Source organism: Carettochelys insculpta, chromosome 3 (genome assembly GCF_033958435.1).
Source record: "Carettochelys insculpta isolate YL-2023 chromosome 3, ASM3395843v1, whole genome shotgun sequence".
Lineage (NCBI taxonomy): Eukaryota > Metazoa > Chordata > Testudines > Carettochelyidae > Carettochelys > Carettochelys insculpta.
The window spans coordinates 31,757,295-31,778,632 of NC_134139.1; the positions used below are offsets into that span (position 1 = coordinate 31,757,295).

At 41.1% G+C, this 21,338-nt stretch overlaps 1 protein-coding gene across 1 annotated transcript in view; it reads left to right on the plus strand.

The window, feature by feature from the left end:
• KCNH1 (potassium voltage-gated channel subfamily H member 1) overlaps positions 1-21,338 on the plus strand; it is a 290,356-nt gene that overhangs the window by 161,302 nt on the left and 107,716 nt on the right. The window contains exon 10 of the mRNA XM_074988513.1: positions 16,052-16,248. Coding sequence (XP_074844614.1) covers positions 16,052-16,248 — 197 coding nt within the window. The remainder of the gene's footprint in view (positions 1-16,051; positions 16,249-21,338) is intronic.

The following is a 21,338-nucleotide window of genomic DNA, read 5'->3' on the forward strand; positions in this document are numbered from 1 at the left end:
TTTTCAAAACCTTTCCAGTTCCCATTGGAATCAGGGAGAATTGTGGGCGATAGGAAAATTTAAGTACTTAGGTATTTAAGTACTTAAATAAGGAGTTAAATGCCTAACTTTAAGCACTCGCTTTCTGGAATTTTTGAATTGCATTTTCAAATAAAGGCATGTAAGCTAAGTCCCCCACCAGATATGTGCAGGAAACAACTGGGTTTTTGTTTATGCCTGTAGGGGAAGTGTTTTAATAACTGCCTGCTTGTCTATCCAACCATCTGATTCTCTGCACAGAGTCCACGTTTGCCCATGTGTGGGTGCGATTTTGGTGCCCAACTTTTCATTTAAGCCTATGAGTTTGTCTCAGTTCCACTATGTTTATCATGTTCTCACTTTGCATGTTTGAGCTAAAATATTTTACTCTTGTGCGCATATTGTTTTTGCCTTAGGAAAAAGGCGTGAATGGCTAAGCCCTCTATCTGTAGCAGAACAGTGGCATTAAAATACCACAGCAATGGGAGCCACACTTATTGAATCTCCACTGGGACCGATAGGTTAATGGGAATTGATGGAAGTGGATACCTCTACAAATGGACTGTATTTCTCCATAAAGGATTTGCCTGAGCTTTCAAATAAGAAAGTATAATGGTTTTTCTGTGGTTCACTATTGGCTGCTGTAGGATTTTAGTTCAATAGGCAGGTTTCTTTGAAAAAGAAAAGCTAGTTGAGCTACAAATTGTTTGTTTGCATTCTGCAAAAAGGCCAGGAAATGATGATGCCTCATAGCAGAGTGGTTAATGCAACCTCATAATCTTGTAAAGCAACATACATTTTCTTTTGTGTTTTCCTCTTATACAGTTCCTGCCACCATAAAGACACATTTTATAACATTTACATTTTTGTAGAACTGTAGGGTTCAGAACGTGTTTGCTGACTCATGTAACTGGCAGGTGGTTGAAGAAATAGTGTAAAATATTATGGAAATACCATGCACATGTTACTGCTTAAATACACGTCATTTGAATATCAGTTGTAAACAAGAAAATAGGAGGCTAGATATTAATTTTCCCTGGGTTGTACAGCCTGTACCCTCAAATCCCTGAAAGGGACTTACTACCATAAGAAATACAAGTGGATATTGACTTTGTTTCCTTCTGCTAAGTTCAAAAGGCAAGGAACAGCTTGCAGGCTTTGAGCTGAGTGCACCACACATCAAGTGTGCATGCTGTGGATGAGCTTTTGAAGAGACAGGCATGGAATGAGTTCACACCAGTCTCTTTTCCCTCCCCCCCACTATGCCCCCCTGCTCCTGTGATTGAAATAGAGGTGAGGCTATGTAAATAGATGCCAGGTAGGAGAAGCAGTCTCCACCATTAAAGCTGGCCCTGTCACCCTCTGAGGTATGTATGTCTGGTTGTCTGCAGCCTCAGGAAAGAAGAGAGTTTGAGGACATGGCACCACTGCAGCCTTCCCCAAGCATGTTGGAGATTCTTACCCAGGGTTATTATTGACAAGATTTTCATTTTTAAATCAAGCATGAGAGACCGAGTTGAAGCTAATATTAATTGACGTTGTAACAAACAGCATAAATGCATTAATTGATGGATTGAGCCATGGACTGGCCAGCCATAATATTGGGATCCAGGAATTCCTGAGTTCTGATTCTGCCTCCAGCTCCAATTTCCTTGGTAGCCTCGAACAAGTCCCATAGATACCCTGCTTTGATTTTTCCCATCTGTAAAATGTGATAACTATATTAGCCTGTGGTAGATAGCGTAGGGCAATGTTTCTTAAATTTTTTGAGACCATGGAGCACCAAACAATATTTTTCTGAGGAACACCTATGAAAATTTTCTTTAAAAAAATCATTGTCTGACCAAAAACTAACCAAACAACAACATATATGGCACAAACAAAATTAAGTAATGTAAACAGGAATCATAGCAATGAAAGAAGTAACATGGTATCTGGTTTTAACAACAGAAAATATAGACTATCTGTGCATGATAGCAAAACAGTGTGAGGAACTTGTGGCTCAGCTGTGAGTCGTTTATGGAACGCCAGTGTGTTCCGCAGAACATAGTTTAAGAAATGCTGGCCTAGGGTAAACTGAACTTTCATGGCAAGCTAAAGTCTCTGCACAGCTCAGTTTTCAGTTCAGTCCAGAACCAAGGGCCGAGACTTGCAGTTCAGAGCTACAAGCCTCCCAGCAAGGAAGGCAGACTCTGCAATAAGGGACCTGAAAGGAACGTGCGATGGGTCTCTTTTGACCTGGATGGATGTTAAAGGAACTGTGTGGAGCTGTTGGGATGAAGAAGAAAGGCCATGGGGTGTTGGTATTTTTCCCCCCTCATATTTTGAAGTTGCTCATGGCGGCAAAGCTCTGGCGAGAGCAAAATCCCAGGAGAAGGCCAAGTAGTCCTGAGCAAACAAGTAACATTGAGAGAACTGTACAGGGCACATGCTACTTGTTCTTGGGGCATGAGGCCAGAGCTTCAGGTAGAGGATGGGATTAAAATACCATTAGCCCTTGGACTCAAATCACACAAGGGAGATGAACTTTTGTCACCCATGTAATTTTGATTCAGCCAGAAGTCTAAGTAAATGCATTGATTGTGGAGGCAAGCCACCGCTACAGCACCTCAGATGTTGACAATGGAAACATCACAGTTAAAGCCTCTTATGATAGGGATGGGCAGTACTTTTTGATAGGGGTGCAATCCAAGGATTTGGAAAGTGTCGGGATCATACTCTTCCATGACATTAACGGAGGGGGTGCGGGGTCTGGAGTGGAGGATGGGGTAAGGGATTGTGGGGCAGCAGGGGGCATTGGGTCTGGAGGGGAGTTTGGGTGAAGGAGATGGTTGTGACCTGGGGCAGGGGACTGTGATGCAGGAGGGGTGCAGGGGTTTGTGTTAGACCTAGGGCAGGGGTTGGAGTGAAAGAGGGGGATGCAGAGGGTTTGGGTGGAGTAGGGGCCTGGATGGAGGGAGGGTCTGGGGTGCCCGAGGCAGAATCTGGCCAGGAGACTTAGCTGGGCAACTCCTGGCCAGCAGTCGTGCAGGACCGTGAGGGGGAGTGTCTGCTTGCTGTGGCCCCAGATAGTTCAAAACTGCTGCCTGTTCCATGTTGCTCGCTCCTCTGGATGTCTGGGAGAAAAGCTGTACAGAAAGCCCCTGCTCTCCTGCCACCAGCAAAGTCTCTCAGCTCCCGTTGGTCAGATTTTGTAAGGGGCTGGGAGCAGTCTGGGAAGCTGCCCCCCACCCGCTGGCATCTGGGTCAGAGAGCTGCATCGAGCAGGAAGCTGCTTACAGCAGTGGCTGGGTGCTCTGTGCCTGAGGTGATCTGCAGGCCAGATCCCATGGCTTGGCTCACAGATATGGCCCACCCTGTCTTATGATGATGATGATTACTTCTATGAGAGCAGATGGAACATAACAATGGAAAAAATTGTCAATGATTCTGTATATAACCCAAGGTAAGTCTGACATTCTGTATATGGAGTTTGGAAATTGTAATCCAGGCTTGGCTGCTTTAATTTATTTACTGCGGCTGGGGACGGGCTCTGTGCATTCAGGATGTACATTTATTTACTTTATTTAAAATTACCTACTGGATAGGGGAAAAGTACTGTTCACGTGTCCTCAAAAAACAAGTTTTTATTATTTACACAGCTCTAACCCTGAGGAAGAGACTGCTCTCTTAAAATATCATGTGAGCTCAATGTGTCGCATTCTGTTTCAGAAGGACATTTAAATGCTCCATTTACTTTGGGTGGAGAAATTCCTGCTGACTTAATTTTATCTAATTGCAATTTTAAAGGATACAAACAGAATTGTTCTTAAAATGTTCTTTTGAAATTGCTTTAATTTACTCATTTAGCCATCAGCTATTGTTCCTGTTTGAGCTCAGAAGGCTTGATTCTGATCTCAGCAGGACAGCTTCCTTTCCTATGCAGGCAAAGCAAAGCCCTTTACATGAAGTGTGGTGGCTACACAGGAGGGGTAATCTGCTTTGGGGAAGGCAGCTGTAAAATCTGTTGGGTGGCCCACCAGCAGTGTCTCCCATCGTGCATGTCACTTTGAAGTTGATTCTTCCAGCTTGCTTGGCTTCACTTGCTGGGCAGCCCCACCTAGTTGCTGTACTGTGTTGAGTGGTTCACCCTCCCTGACGGAGTGGTCTGTGCAGATATTTTGTGCTGCTGTGCCCTCTTGCCACAGTGGTGTCCGTCACTGGAACATGGTATTTCATTGTCAACAGCTGATTCTGGCATAGTGGCTAAGGCTGTGTCTACACTATATGAGATAATATTGATTTTAAGTCAGTTAGCCTGATTTTTCCAAGTGCCTGTCCTGTCCTCACTATAAATTCCAGTAGCTTCATTTATAGAGCACTAAAATTGACATAATATCGATATTGTAATATCATAGTCACCCGACGGGTGTAGCGTTCAGTTCTAATTTAAAATTCCAAATGAAGGGTAGTGAGGAAGTGCCATGTTTTTAAATCAAATTCATTAGCCTCCAGACATATTTCGTCTGTGCCTGACAGTTCTCCACTCTGGCCTCTTCCATCTCCACTGCTCTCAGGTGCAGAGAAATTAGGCAACAGGAAGACCATTCCAGTTCAGCACCTGGAAGCCCATGGCTGTAGGGTCATGAGAGGCTGAAAAATCTTCTTTCCTTTTGTTTGCTAGTATCACAGCTGTGCGGGGTGTGGTTCTGTGTATGCCCCCATAGCTTCCTTTTTCCTCTGCTCTGCCTGGGGCCAGCTGTTGCACCCCCCATGTGTCGGCTTGGGTGGGGGTCATCCTTGTCTGATAGGATGAGAAACTTCTTTTCAGCCATTTACGTGTTGTCCCACCTCCCACATCCTGTATTTTCTCTCTCTCCGGAGGTTCCACAAAGTCAGGAATATTCTGCACCCAGCCACATCACATGGCTTGACCCTGAACCAATAAAAGGATGTGTTGTGCAAGGTGCCAGGCAGCTTGTGCATGGTGAGGGTCACAATTTTCAGGTGCTGGCTGTAGTCTGGGGTCTTTTAGCCACCTGGGGGTAGTCTCCCTTGCCGGTCATGATTTTTGGGTGCAGGCTGTAGCCAGGGATCTTTTAGCTACCCAGGGGATGTCTCCCTTGGAAGTCATGATTTTTCAGTGCTGGCTGTAGTCTGGGGTCTTTCAGACACCCAGAGGAAGTGTCCCTCAGCGTTCATGATTTTCGGGGGGTGGCTGTAGCTGGGGCTCTTTTAGCCACCCTGAGCCATAACTGTTTCAGTGATTCACTGGAGTTTCAGTATAGCACCCATGTCTACATAGGGTCTTCCCTTCCAGGAGGCCTAAATCTAGAAGCAGGTCCAAACATAGTCAAACCCTAGGCATGCTGTTAATAGGGGCAGGTGGTTGGGCTCCCTGGGTGGTCATGATTTTCGGGGCTGGCTGTAGCCAGGGTCTTTTATAACCATCCTAAGCCATAACTGTTTCAACACTGTCACACTGGCATCGCTACCTATATATAGTTGTTTCAACATTAGTGTGTCGTACTGGCATTGCTATCTATACATAGTATAAACAACTGTTATAAACTGTGCATCTACTGGGCAGATTTGCCAATATATCTATACTGGCAAACCTTTTCTAATGCAGATCAGGCCTTACTGTGATTTACACCAGCAAACATGAGAACAGAATTAGAGTTGGATTAAAATCTACTGTGGGGGGAAAAAAAACTAGTAGCTATCAAAACAAAGAACTTAAAATCTTTAAGGAAGCAAAGATAATGTCACAAGAGCACCTAACCAACGTAGGAGCTAGGTCCCTTTTACAAAAGGGACTTAGGCTACTAACTTTTATGACTATTACCCCACATATCTACTTTATTCTCCAGCTCAATTTAAAATGTTTGTTTGCTTTCACATTATAGGATTTTGAATGAAAACTATCCAGCTGCTATCTAAGTATCAAGAAATAAATTGTGTGAACTGGATTACAGGATGTTAGTGAGGTTCCTTGAACATCTTAAAGTAACTAATGTCTCTGTGCTGTGATAAGATGGCACTTTACAACTTCAACAGTAATTTATTTTTGAAAGCAGAATGACTAATTAAAACCCAACTCCATCTATTGGTACAGGTACGTGGGTCTCTTCAGAATTGCAGGCCTACTCCAATCCTCCCTGATGCTAGATTGCTAGCCTTGATGCAGGTTGTTCAGAGCAACCAATGGTCTTTGTAATTGCGTATTCAGTGAACATCACTGAGGAGAAAAATCTGGTTGGTCTGATTTTTTTTTTTTAATCCTACATTTGAGATGTAACCTACACAAGAGTCTAACGTAAAATTAGTACACAACCTGAAGCTGATCTTGCTTCTATTGTCTCAGAGCAGGAGCTGGCCCTACATATGTGGATTTTGTCCTTCTAATGAAGGATAGAAAGTGTGCAGCAGTGCAGCCATTTCTCATTGGTCACATGCTTAAGACACCTAGGAAAGAAGTACTGCTGGTATTGGGAGTCTCCCTGGTTTGATAGTTTGTCTGTAAATCTGTTGTTGGTCACTATATTTCATGCTGTACCAGAAATTATAAGTCCTCTGTCACAAAAATATCTATTCCTTGCTTAAGCCTGCAAATAGTGTACAATAAGAGCTGTGCAGAATGTGTTGATATCACACTGTTTCCAACCAACTGACAAATTGTTCCTCGGAGCTCCTAAGACGAGAAAAAGAAAAGGTCTTAGGGCAAAGACAGGCCATGTTCGTGAACCTCAACCAGTTCTTTTAAGGAAGCTGGGCTGAATTTTTGACACCTGAAACCAGACAAACATCATGTGGCTTTGTTTCATAACCAAAAAAAAAAAAAAAAATGCAACTCTACGTAAAATACCCTCTGGTTCTGTGGGTATGCTGAGCTGCCAAATTCACTTCATTATTTCTGGAACTACTCCCTTAAGACTACTGTACCTGTGTGAACAGCACACAACTGCAGGGCTGACAAGTGCTCTAGTTACACAGGAGAGGCAAGGCAGGGGAGATAGTGTCTTTTATTGGACCGACTTCTCTGGTGAGACGAAGTTCTGACTGACAGAACGGGCTCTTCATGAAAACTCCATTACAAGTACTCTAGTTACACATGGGCAGTTTTTAGTAACATGTGGGTAGTGTATTGATCAATGATGTACGAATACACCAGCACCCAAATTGTACAGTTACTATTACATGACCAAGAGTTGTAAGAGTCTAGAGACACTGAACTCCTTTTCAGTTGGCAACTTTCAAGAAATGGGTTACTACTAAATAGATGTTGTTATATATAAGCATTTTTAATATAAGAAGTGGTTGAAAATAATATATCTTGGGAAAAGTTTCAAAAATAGTTTGTTTGGGTTTTTTGACAAAAATAATTCAATAATGTAATTGAAGTTTTTTCCAGTGGTCAGAAGGAAAAAGGAGAAGAAATGGAAATGGAACATCTAAAGGGGGACATAAGGGAAAACTGGAAAAATTGCACCCATTGCAATCATGCAGGCCAGTGTCTGAATACAGATATGTAGCCATGTATGTGTACCTATACCTGCTATCATATATTCATTTTCCATTAGAAAAGACACCCTTGAATATTATTCTGAGCCTTTTAGCCAAGGCTGTGATCCAAAGCCCATTGAAGTTGACTGAAAGGCTTCCTTTGACTTCAGTCAGCTCTGCCTCCGAATGAATCTGCAATGCATTTTGATTTAAAAATAAATATTAGTACCACCCATCCAATAGCATAGGATATTGAGTTGGATTTGCAGAAACTGTGCTCCATATAGGCAAATGCAGATAATTCTGGATACTGTTGTGGGCCTGTAATTTTGATCACTTGCATACCTAATTCTGATTTGTTGGCTCGACCTATGTATTGCTTAAAGTTGTGCCACTTTAAACATGCTGAAGTAATAAAAGTGGCAAAAAGCTGCTAGAGTAGACGCAGTTATGTTGGTATGAGAATGCTTGTTCTCCTATATCTTATTCCAGTTTTGCAAGGTGAAATTGGCTATACTGGTATAATTGAATCTCCACTAGGGCTTATACTGGCAGAGCTATTTTGATCCCCCTCCTCCACAAATCACAGCCCTAAATAACATAGCTATCCAGTAAAACTTTTGTGTGTAGACATAAGGCCTGATCTTATGAGGTGCCAAGTGCTTCTCTAATATTTTCATGCAACATTAAAACTGATGATCAAGTTCTTAATAATCTGGTAATTCACAAAAGTAAGGATTTTATTGTGAGCATTAACTCAGCTGTGCATGTATGATGTTTTCCTGGATAACTGTTAAAAACACATAGGAACACATAGAAACACATTCAGTTTGCAGCTTAAGAAATTGCAAAGTCACAGTGGAAATGGTGATTTTTTTTTTCCTGATGGTGATCTGAGTCATAAGATGTATTCCAGTCTCTTTCTTAGAGATAAATAAGTGATAATAGCAACATAAACTTCTAATATTAGAGGATGCTAGGTCAGGGCACAGCTTTAGAGCAAGTGTACAATTTTTCTCTGTTCAGGGTGGTCTTTGTATTAGTGGAAATCTAACTGATGATGCAGTACTGTACATGCGTTGAGGAAAACACTGCATACCACAAGTTCTAGTGCCATAGATAGTAAAGGTACTAGATTACATACAGAAATACAATTACATAAGACATTTATTTATGGTTTTTTTTAAACTTACAAACTATAAACTTCTTGGTTTGGTCTACAATGGATATATTTTGAGCATACAACAGAAATTTTAGATTTCTGTAGGATTTAAGTACTGGTTAAATCTCTCTAGTCCAGCACTGTTGGGACCTGACTGCTGTAGAACAAGAGAATTTGATGGACCATGGAGGGGTCACTGTTACCTAGCAGCATTACCAACATTTCCACTACTTATTAGACATTTGGGGGTAAATTAGAACTAAATAACGTACAGAACACTGAGAGCCAGGACTGGTGGCTGGAAACAAGCTTTAGGGGACCACAGGAAACCTGGTTGTCCTGCTAATTAAAATTATTCCGTATTATGGTGGCTGTTGGACAAGAGAATGCTGGATTAGAGGAGTTCAGCCTGTACCTCATTGTCCCAACCACTCGTCCGATGACAAAACAGTGGTTCTCAACCTGTTTACCATTTGGTTCTTCATATGCAACTCTCTATATGTTAGGTGAGCTGCATCCATACAATATAATGTGCACATGCGCACACACACACTACCTGTATGGCCCTGAGGATGTCTCACTGGTCTCATCAGTGGGCTGACAGGGCTGTATGGCAGGTTGAGAATCTCACAAATAGAGCATGTTTGTGTTGAAACGTGGAATGCTCAGCTCACAATGAATGCCTATATAATCCCAAAATGTAACAAATTGCTTCCAATTCATGCTGCTCGGGAATGTTGTCAATTTGTCTAATTTTAGAAAATCTGGACTAGGGCTTGTGTGGAAAAATAATGAAATTACAAAGTATCCTTCTGTCTGAGGAGTTAATGTGAGTTTGGAATATATTGTCTCTCCTATCATCTAAGACACTCTGTTTTCTTTGACTTGCTCTTCAATGTAATTGTAAAAATATTTACTTTTTGTCTGCAAATCAGACCCAGAGCAGATCTCTCAATCCAGTCAGCTACAGCTCTTGAAACTCAAAAGTTAGCAGTTTTTCTGTAAATATACATGAGGAACTACCTCAGAATATTCAGCATTCTATTTCAGCATACATGAATTTTTTTAAATATGTAAAATGAGAAAATGTGCATGCTCATTTTTAAAAGCTGACATTTTATGTGCAGTTTATGAAAAGCTAAGTGCGCTAGAGCAAAGTTGCTTATATTTCCTTTCCAAGAATCGTCATACTACCGGCTGTTTTTCTATGAATCTATTTGGTATGCATTTTAGTAGGTCTAACTGGCCGCACTAGGTTTTATAAAATTGGAAATAAAGAACCTACCAGAATAAAGCATTCCACTGTGCAGACAGTTCTCTCCCTGGTACTTGTCGTTTAATGTAATATACTCTCATAGTACAATAATGATGATGGTGATGAGCCTATATAAAGTAAAACAGAACTATATCTGGCCCGTCACTGTGGTATTTGGGCCCCTAAGTATAAATAAGGGGAGAGGGGATCGACAGCTATAAAGAACAATTTTTCTTCATGCTAGCTCTGTGAGATTGCAGCCAAGAGTGAAGGTTTTTCAGCTATTCACCCAAAAAGAGAGATTTATTTCATGGATGTTCTGCGGATCATTTAATAGTCATAGCTGCCACATACATGCTTGAAAAATTAACTCTGTCTTATGTTCCATGTACATGTTTTGGCAAGAATGGTACCTTCCCTGAGCCTTGGGTGACTGTGGGAAAAGGCCCTGAAGCTGTAAGGCACAAAGCTGCAATAGATATCAGTAGTTGTGATTGGAAGAAGCAGCCAGCAACAAAGGCAAATCGCCTATCTGTTTAAATGGGAGCAGGGAATGGCCCTTTTCTGTGCGCGGAAGGGAAACTAAAAGGTGATAATCTGGCTACAGCCTTTTCCCATTGTTAGAGTGTAGACAGAGTATTTAGCTAAGGCCAAGTGGAGGAAAAGGAAGAGAGAAATGTCATGACATAGGACTGGAAGGGAAACCTTGAGTCACTGAGGTCAGTCCCCTGCTGTCACAGGCAACCCCCAGCACATAATTTATCACCAGGCCTGATTTTAAAAATGAATTAGATGGTTCCCCACCCCTCTTGTATCAGGAGGCCTTTCCAGGACCTTGGTCCTCTGATGGTTGGGAACCTACTAATTTCCTGAATTTATTCATAGCTGGTTTATGCCATTTGTTCTCGTGCCAATGCAGTCCGTTTGATTAAATAGCTCTTCTCTCTCCCTGGTGCTTACCACTCTGATGTAGTTATAGAGTGGAATGAAATCCTCTCTGTCTTTATTTTGCAAGGCTAACTAAGCTCTCTTTGTCTCCCTTCATAAAACAACTCTCCATTCCCCCTTATCATTCTAGTAACTCTTCTCTACATCCGTTCTACTGTGAATTCAGAGCAGAACCCTGGCTAGTAGAAAATAACACAGATCAGCTCAATGTTTGAATAGTGATTGGTATCTTATTACTGACTTTGAGCCATAGCCTACTAGCCTAGTATGACAAATCACCTTCATATGCCAACCCCTGCCAAGGGTATTTTGTTGGACAACCAGAACAAATGTCCCTGCAGTGGCTGTGAACTTGTGCAGATGGACAGTTGGGGCAGGTAATATTTTCTCTCCCTTCCCCTAATATTGTGTTCTTACAAGAAAATCGTCACTGGCGTTCAAGGCTTTTCTGATGCCTTTTCACTGCCCTCAAGTTATGTCAAAAGAACAGATTTGCCCATGCCCCAATGCTTGTAATTGTCTTCGGAAGTTCCTCGGAAGTCCAACATCCTTCATGTGAAAATAAGGAAAAAGGTGTTTGTTTACATTTCTTGGGAAGGTATTTAATCCAAGCTGCACATGCAAAAAGAGAGCCCTTTGGGGCTTGATTTCTGGTCTTGCTTACATCTCTGCATTATCCTTATAATGCCACTGAAATTAACAGTTACATATAAATACAACTGTTGTGAGAGCAGAATCAGGGTCGACTGCCCCAGGCTGGCTTTTAGTCCTCTGCCCTCACTCTAACTGGAGGGCATAATTAGAGCAGGACCAGTACGCAGAGACAGTAGATATTTTTTAACATGAGAACAATGTTTTAGTCAAATACTTACACAGAAGAGAATCACGAGGGGGCTAAGGGTTTTCCCATTTTTGGCCTTACTTTTATTTTGCATTAGTCTGAGCCTTCGTTTGTTTGGATAGAGAGGAAAAATCCTGCAGCCTCAGCTCTATGAAAGCCTTTTGTTGAGGATGCTCTGTGTGGATTGTGCATCTTATCAGCACGTGTGTAATTCTGGTGAGTTTCAGAGACATCAATATTTGCTGAACACAGAGCAGTATCAGGAAGCTTCCACAAAATTGCACCACAGCGTCCTTGGATCATTTCAGCACACTATCAAACACAATAGCTGTAAAGTGTCTGGCATTTTTGGATCATCTCAAAAGCAAGTGGAAGCTTAATCTCATATGTAATAAAGAACTGACATCAAGCCAGATTCTGGCCTCTGGTGGTGTAATACATGAGTAGCTATGTTTACTTCAGTGTGGTTCTAACATGAAGATTCTGTTAGGTATTCAATGTGTGTTAGATCCAAAGCCCACTGAAGTCAAAGGAAAAATGCCTCTTGACATTAACAAGCTTTGGAGAAAGTCTTAAGATGCAGAGCCCTTTATATCTTTTGCCGCTAGGCCCCAACAACAGGATCAAGACAAAGGCATGCAATGGATCCAATAATTTCTGAAGTTTGTGGGGTTCTAAATTTACACCTAGAATCAAAATTTGCAGCATGTCTCCTACATATATTATTCAGCTACTGAATCTGTTGCCTGCATGGTTTTGAATGATGTCTGCTTGCACTACTGTGCAAACCAACTTTTACTTTTATTAACACTGCAGAGCAATATAGCTATGGGAAGCTGAATTCTGTTCTCTCTAGCACAGTAGCAATAACATAATTAGCAAAGTTCCAATGACAGCCTTGTCATTAGTGAGGCTGCTTTTGAGAGGCAGAAAACACACAGATTGAGCGTACAGTGCTGGTGGTTGAAAAAGAATCCTCTTTTGACTTGTAAACTGAGCAGAAGATTTCATATGCAGGCACTGGAGGAAAATAAATATGGCATAATGTTGTGTCAGTTTTACTGCATCACTTTTCAGAGTCTACATATGCTTTAAGACAAACAGCAAGCACTGAATTATTTGGTTTTCTGCAGAATGCTAGTGAGTGGAAAATGGAAGAGGGCTCCAGACACAATACCTAACAGGTATATAAATGATTGATGGTAAAAGCTTAGGTCATCTGCTTTAGGGCTGATTTGATGTCCCTGTGTGTGTCTGAAATGCAGTGAAAGAGGGGTGTGGGGTAGAAAACATTGTGGCAAACTTCTCAATTTATTTTTCTAGATTCTTTATCTCAGGAATTGAAGTGGTGGGGTAGGTGAAGAGCGTGACTAGTCTATGCATACAAACCACAGTCAATCTGTGGAACTCTTAGAAAGAGGATGTTGTGAATTTGAAAACTATAAAAGAGTTCAAAAAAGAACTAGATACATTCATGGGTAAGTCCAACAATTAGCCAGGGTGGGTAGGAATGGTGTCCCTGTTCTTTGAGGCTGTGTCTAGATTGCCAAGAACTGATGGCAAAATATAAGCAAACTGCACAGTGCTTTTACGTATCTTTTGCCAACAGTTCTGTCTATCCAGGGCCAAATGTCAGACCCCGCCCCCTCGTCACGACATCCCTGCTTCCTTGTGGAACAAGGTGTACAGGGATGTGAAAAGAATGCTCTCAACCGGCAGATCTCTTCTCAGAGATCTGCAGTCTGGACATGTAGTCTGTCAACAAAAGTGCTGTTTCGTTGATAGAAGCCTGAAGTCTAGACATAGCCTGAATGTCTTTAGCTGGGAATGGGTGACAGGGAATGGATCACTTGATGGTTACCTGTTTTAGTCATTTTCTCTGGAGCATCTGGCATTGGCCACTGTCGGAAGACAGGATAATAGGCCAGATGGATCTGTGGTCTGACCCAGTATGAGCCATGTTTACGTTCTTGTCCCTCTGCTACCCTTATACTCTTCTTCCCCAAAGGAAATGGACTGATCCATTTTGTTCCTTCTGTTTGATTTTCCTTCCTTTTAAAATTATAGATATTTGGCACAAAACTCAGCCATGTAGGTTATGTCTACACTAGCCCCCCGCCCCCTTTCGAAAGGGAGTTGTTAATGAGACAATTTGGGGTATGCTAATGAGGTTCTACAATGAATATGCAGTCCCTCATTAGCATAACTGTGGCCGCAGCACTTTGAAAGTGCTGCTTTTGATTGCGTGTGGCTCGTTTTACAAAGGCTCCTTTTTGAAAGGGCTCTGCACACTTTGAAACCTCTTTGGTTACAGGAATAAGGGGATTTCAAAGTGTGCAGCATCCTTTCGAAAAGGACCCCATGTAGATGAGCCATGTGCGATCAAAGGCAGCACTTCCGAAGTGCTGTGGCTGCCATTATGCTAATGAGAAACTGCATATTCATTGCAGTGCCTCATTAGCATCCCCCTTTTGAAAGCGACAGGATAGTGTAGACATAGCCTTAGTCTTGCCCATATTTACTGATCACCTTGCTTTACTGAGAGAATGAGAAGGGGACACATATATGGATGTGGAAATGTTAGGTAGTTGTGAGTAAGACTATGATTATTCCTATGTGATGTGTCTAACTCATGGGTGTAAGTAAGTTTCTGCTTCAATGGGACTTTTCCCTAGCCTTCTCTTCTGACAATTTTTTTTTCAAATTTGGTCATAATTCCCCATACCCACTGGATGTCTTCACTTAGTTTTGAGGCTAACAGCCAATGGTAGACACTTGGGCTTTGTAAATTGCAGGAAAAAAATAATTGAAAAACCCATGTTCTTGACAGAAATACAGCAGAGTGGAACTTGCTCATGAAATGAGCTGAAAAATCAAACCCGGATATGTTAGAGATGTTGGACCACATCGTTGGCTGATGTAAATTGGCATAAGTCCATCAACTTCTGTGAAGCCATCGAGTCATGAAGATCTAGCCAATTTTTTTTTTTTTTTTTTTTTTATTTAAAGGGAAGGGGAAAATTCCCTGAGATGTGCCATTTTAATGACAACACTGGAATTTTAACCTTCAGGAGTTCCTCATTTTGCTCAGGCTAGTAGGCAAACATTCTGCCAACGCCACCACACTTATTCTTGGTAACATCACGTGGCCTTACTTTTGAACAGTTGTTCAACTAATTGCATGTGAAATTCTGGATCCAAAGCACATTTATTACAGAGGTCAATCAGCCCCTTTTACCCAGTGAAATGCATATTTCTCATGATGCAAAAACATAAGTACTCTTCAGTGACTGTTGGGAGTAAGTGCCTTCTGGGCAATGGTCTGTATTTAAGTGAGTGGATGCCATCTACTTATGAGGCTTGGGATCATGTCTTAATCATTAATCTTGATTCAGAAAGCAGATTCTTCAGACAGAAAAAATATGTAAACAATGAACACCATTGTTATTAATAACAATAAAACTATTTACTGCCTCACAGTATTTAATGTTACCATGGTATTTGCAGATCCCCTATTGTTACAATTTGCAATCAAGCAAACAAGGTGGTAATTATACTGCAGGTGGCACATAAATACCCAGTTTTAATAACGTGCCTGGTTCTGTTAGGAGAGTAGTGAGAAGTGGAAGGAGAGGGAATGAACCAACATGGCTCCTTGAGTGATGCTACTGGCTCTCACTCTGGGGAAACCAAATTGTACATACAAAATAGGTGGATTTGGAGCATCCAAGGATGAGTTCAATATATAGACATTTGAAATATAGCAGACGTTTATACTTTAGTGGAAAAGAAGGAGAGCTTGTGATATCCCTCAGTTCTAGTTTGCTGGAGAAGTCTTCTTGATCTCTTATGTGTTTCTTCATTCTTAACTCTCTCTGACATAGAGGCCCTTTGGGTGGTTCACTTCTCTTGCCGGACCTAATGCACTGTTGTCATAATCTGTATGCAACAAGTGTTGAGTAAGAGATTGGAAAAGTAATGACTCACCAATATTTAGTATTCTTGTGTGATGTTTGTGTGGGATGAGTACAAAGGAAATTTTCACATTACATTTTTATAATTGTGGCTTTGTGTTTAGGTGTGTGGGGGGTTCTTCTGAACTCCCGTAATTTAACATAAAAATGAAGAAATGGGAAATGTAAAAAAAAGTAACTTCCACAAAAAGAATCTGTAATAAAGTATGTGCTTTATTTAGGTGTGCAGCTGAAATTTGGAGCGCGGAGTATTTTTATTGCACACGTTGGCTTGCAATGAGTGACCAAGTTCATTTCAGCTTTTGGTGACCCTTGTTGCAGACCTTACCTGGCAGTAATGATACTATCATGCTTACTTCTCTCTCTAGGCAAAGGAGATGTTTTTGGCGATGTATTCTGGAAAGAAGCTACCCTTGCTCAGTCCTGTGCTAATGTAAGGGCCTTGACTTACTGTGACCTTCATGTGATTAAAAGGGATGCCTTACAGAAAGTGCTGGAGTTCTATACCGCCTTTTCTCACTCCTTCTCCAGGAATCTCATCTTAACCTACAACTTGAGAAAAAGGGTAAGGCGCTTCATTTGTAATGCATGGATTCTACAGATAATAACTTAAGATTGTCCCTGTGACTAGAACTCCTACTGCTTTGAATTTTGCCATTCCTCTTGCTCTGCCATAGAGGTGTAGTCTCAAAGGGGTAGCTGTGTTGGTCTGTAGCTTCACAAAATGGAGCAGTCCTGTAGCACGTTAAAGACTAACTGTTTTTTGCTAAGTAATGAGTTTTTGTGGGTAAGGCCCACTTCTTTATATGTGGAGCAAATAATAAGAATTCAGGGTTTAAATTGTGGGGGGAGGGGAGGCAGGAGTTGGGGAGAAAAAGAAGGCGGGGGGAGGGAAGGAGGGAGAGTCACCTGTCATTATCTTGCACATTACAAGGACAACTTTCCCACCTTTGATATTCCCAGGAATGGCACTCAGCCCACATAACTTAATTTATTTCTTCCACAGGTCCTATTACTCATAGGTGATTCCCCTTATTTTTTTTCTTCCTTTTTTTCCCCTCTTCCTCCTCCTTCCTTTCCCTCCCTCCCCCCGCCCCCACTATATAAACCCTGGACTCTTATTATCTGCTCCCAATCTGATGAAATGGATCTTTCCCAGAAAAAAACTCACTGCTTAACACAATTGTTAGTCTTCAAGGTGCTACATACAGGACTGTTTTTATAGAGATGTAGATGAAGTTTGATCAGTGACATTGCTTGAGTCACAGAGTCACAGCCGTATGTGTATAATTAGATCTGGGTATGCTAAAAAGTCCTTTATTTTATTTTGTAAAAAGTGGTCTCAGAAAAATACTTGTAAGTTGCCATGCTGTTGTGATCAGTTACTCATTTTTTTTGCACTGTTGATAAATGACATTCACTGAATTCTACTGCTTTATCATAGCAATGCAATTAAAAAGGAGGGGGAATTATTAATCAGTTATGAGAGAATGAGGAAAAGGCATGCAATCTGATAGATGGAAGAAAAATTATTACAAGTTTGTAATTCTACTGTTTCAATAGCAATATAATGTAAACATGAATGATTTTGTCAGGAATTGTTTCTTTTAGCTACAAATACATTTTGGGAGTCATTTGCTGACTTAACTGAACTGTTTGCTCTCCCCACTTTTTGGCTTTTATTTCCTCAATTTTTCTTATGCTATTTTAGATCCAAGGCTTTCTGAGTCAGGTACAAATTATGAAAAAACATAATATGCCATTTTTAATTACCTAAGTAGTATCAGCGAATCACTGTTGTGGAATTTTTTTAAATCATAGAATATATAGTTCAGTTAATATGATTCTATAATACAGTGCAGAAGAGAGAGAAATAGGAAATTTTGTGAATAATTTGCATACGCTGGAATTCTTCTTAAAATAATATTTTAACAGAAAGAGGTACATAATCCCCTACTATGTATTTTTGGTAGATTTTTCTTACTAAGAAATTTTTCCATGGTAAGTATCATGTGCCACAAAACTTGTAGCTAATTATAGTTGAATACATAGCAAAACTCTTTTTCAGCCTTTTTGTAAATTGATTGCAGTGTGAGAGTAGAATTTAACCCCAGCTGGCTAATTCTGGACATGTTGAAATTTCTAATACTTTGCACATCAATGACATATTTCACCCATTTTGCCAATATCAATCAATTTGGGTCCCCAATATGCTATATGTATTACCCGCTCCCGCTTTTTTTTTTCCAAAAAAAAAAATTAAAGCAACAGTGTCGTTCTCATTACAAAATTAACAAGCCAACTCCTGCAGAAGGAAATTCTATTTGTTTTTGTGGGAATCCTTATCTCACCAGGTGAATTCCACTGAATGGCACTGAGTTTCTGTCACAGATATTTGTTTCCTGTAGGAGTAGGGGGAATGTAAGGCTACATAAATGTTAACTAATCTCTCTCCTTGTATGTATCGGAAAGGTAGCTGCATTCATCTGTATGTTCAAAAACAACAAGAAGTCTTGTGGGACCTTATGGACTAACAGGTATTTTGCAGCATAAGCTTTTGTGGGCAAAGACCCGCTTCGAAGCAGGTCTTTGCCCAAGAAAGCTTGTGCTCCAAAATACCTGTTAGTCTGTAAGGTGCCACAGGACTTCTTGTTGTCTTATATGGTTGCACTTCAAATTGCCTGGGTATTGGTTCTCATATGTTGTGGCTTTAATAAACCCCTCTCACTACTGAGATCCTCTGAAGTCGATACCCTTGACTCCATGAAATGAAAGAGCCATAGACACAGGTTTTTGTTTTTGTTTTTGTTTTGTTTAAACAAGTATTATGGTGAGAAATAAGAGATTGTGTTAGAACTTTTACCTCAGCAACTTGAGAGTCGGATGTCTGGTCTAAAGCTGTGGGTCTATCCACTGACCCTGATGGGACTGAATTGTGTTCCTGATTCCTGACTTGTATTACAAGACAATCTTTAACCACAAAACACCCTTCCTTCTCCGTCAGGTTCTTCTATGATGCATTCTGTGATAGCAATTTCCATCAAATTACAGAGTTAATTGGATTTTAATTGGGTTGCAGTCAGTGGAAAAATTATGCTGATTGATAGTAGAAGTAAGATTCAAATGATTCTAGGTTAACAGGCTGTATTTATTTATTTATTATTCTACTTGAAAGCAAGCTGATTGCAATCAGAAGAGCAATCATAAATAACATAAAGAATATACATTTCTGGGGACTCACTGACGGGGTGAGATTTTGTAATGGTCATGCATCAAATCCCTCAGAAAGTGACTTGTCAGAACCTGGAATATTAAACATTTGTTTTTATGCGTCATCCATGAATTATTGTGAAGCGATCACTGTTTAAATACTTTTATCCAATTTATAGAGGGAATGCTCACTAAGCTTGGCTTTCTAACATTCCTCTGTATTTTTTTCTGAAAAGAAATCACAGCTGGAAAACAGAATCTTACGTGAAATATCCTTATGACAGTCTTCAAATTACAAGTATTATAATAGTACTTTTAATTGCACCAGCACTTTTCATCTGGGAATGTCAAAGTGCTTAACCAGCTGAAGGGTACCTACTGTATGTGCCCTCTACGTTTGTACACTGTGAAAGTTACTTGGATATTAAACAGCAATTTTCATGTAAAAAAAGAAAATTAAAGTGATCTCCAGAAAGGTCTACAAGCCCTTTAGAACGTGGCTGGAATGGAGCTGTCAGTTTAGGGAGGGCTGGGCATCTGCTTCACCTGTAACCATGACCTTCCAAGGGCTTTAGACTGTCGCTGCAGACAGTTACTCATATCATGCAGCAGGAACATTGGTGTTCAGAGTTGCTATACAGAGTCCCAGATCCAGATGTGTTTCATGGTAGAAAATTGTCAGAATTAAAGTTGCTCAAAGCAGCATTAGTTCCCCCTCTGAACCCACAGAAAAGGCTATTATGCAAAGACATTGTGGACAGGGGCTTAGCCAACGGCAGTATAACTCCAGAGGGGGCCATGATAAAAGAGGGAGAAAGTCCATGGGTGCACAATGGAGGAACCCACTGTCACCAGGGAAAATGCCGGCATCCTTTCACAAAAAGATTGACAGTGTTGGCGAGTACAATAAGGTCCCCGCATTCGTGAACTTAATGTTCAGGAATTCAGTTATTTGCAAGCGGCTGCTTGAGGCTGCCACTTCCCAGGGCTCCAGCTGGGAGCGCCAGCAGCTGCCACTTCCAGGGGCTCCGGGGCAGGGAGCACAGACAGATGTCACTTGTCTGGGTGGGGAGTGCCAACAGCCGCTGCTTCTCCAAGCTGCCCCCCACTCCCATGTTCACGAAAATCAACATTCACGAGGGTTCTGAACATGGAACTCTCATCAATGTTGAGACCCTACTGTATAAGAAGGGTAGCTGTGTTGGTCTGCATCTGCAAAAACAAGAAGTTGTCCTGTGGCACTTGATAGACTAACAGATATTTTGGAGCATAAGCTTTTGTGGGCAAAGACCTGCTTCGTCAGATGCATCTGATGAAGTGGGTCTTTGTCCAGGAAAGTTTATGCTCCAAAATATCTGTTAAGGTGCCACAGGACTTCTTCCTGGTTTTATTGATGATGATGGGTTTCATACTCCCATTAGGAGTACAGAAGCTTTTGTCCTCATAGGAAAGATGTGGAGGAAAGTTCATATGGAGAACTTTATGGTGATCAGAAGAAGGACTTTTGAAAACTGTGGGGGGGTCCTCTTGAAGGTCCCATCTCCATGGGTGGCGCACTTTCAAATTGCCGCAGCTGCCATTATGCTGATGAGGTGCTGCATCTTTTGAAAGGAAGGGGCACGTGTAGACCCAGCTTGTATGTGTGCATGCATGCTAACCCATATTCCCCCTGTATCAGAAAGGGTATGTTTTTCTCCTTCCACTCTAGTGTAGCCATAAATGGTGTTATATCCTTGATTGTGCTGCATATGATAGAAAGAGAAATTTCACACGTTTTGCTAAGTTGATCTCTTTAGTAGTGCTTTGTGCCTTAAATCATCTACTACACCATTTAAACATTAGACATTTTAGCTTGGATGGGAAATTACACAACTGCTTTTTGAATGCAGTAGAACAGCACAGTTCACAGGTGGAATGGTCCAGCATTTTAATGTTGCCCAATAAACTCATTATGAATGCTTGAAAGGTCTGGATGGGCAGTGGGGTGAGGAGTTTTCTATATGATCACAAATTTGTGTCTGAAGTAAAGGAAGAAAACAAGATAGCATAGATTTAGACAATTAAATGTAGCTACACATTATGTTAGAGTTAATTCATTCATTCGTGCCAATGCTGATTAGAGCAGGCGATCATGGCGATCATGTAAGAGTTACTGGACTGAATAACATGGTGCAGAATAATGTCAGCATATAAGCAGAGTGCACATGAGCCTAGTGCCGTAAAGCTCAGAACTCTGAATGAGAGTGATTGTGCAGTGATGGAAAGACCTATGTGTCCATCTCTGTGCCAATGTGGAACTGTGCCCTGTTGTACATTAGTGTTTTGCCCCATTTGGTTTTATATGCGCTATTCGGTTGGGACACCTGCCAGGTCTCTTGAGATTCTGTTCCCAAGATTTATCACTTGCACTTCCTGGAACTTTTCTTGATATTTAGCCTAAATTTC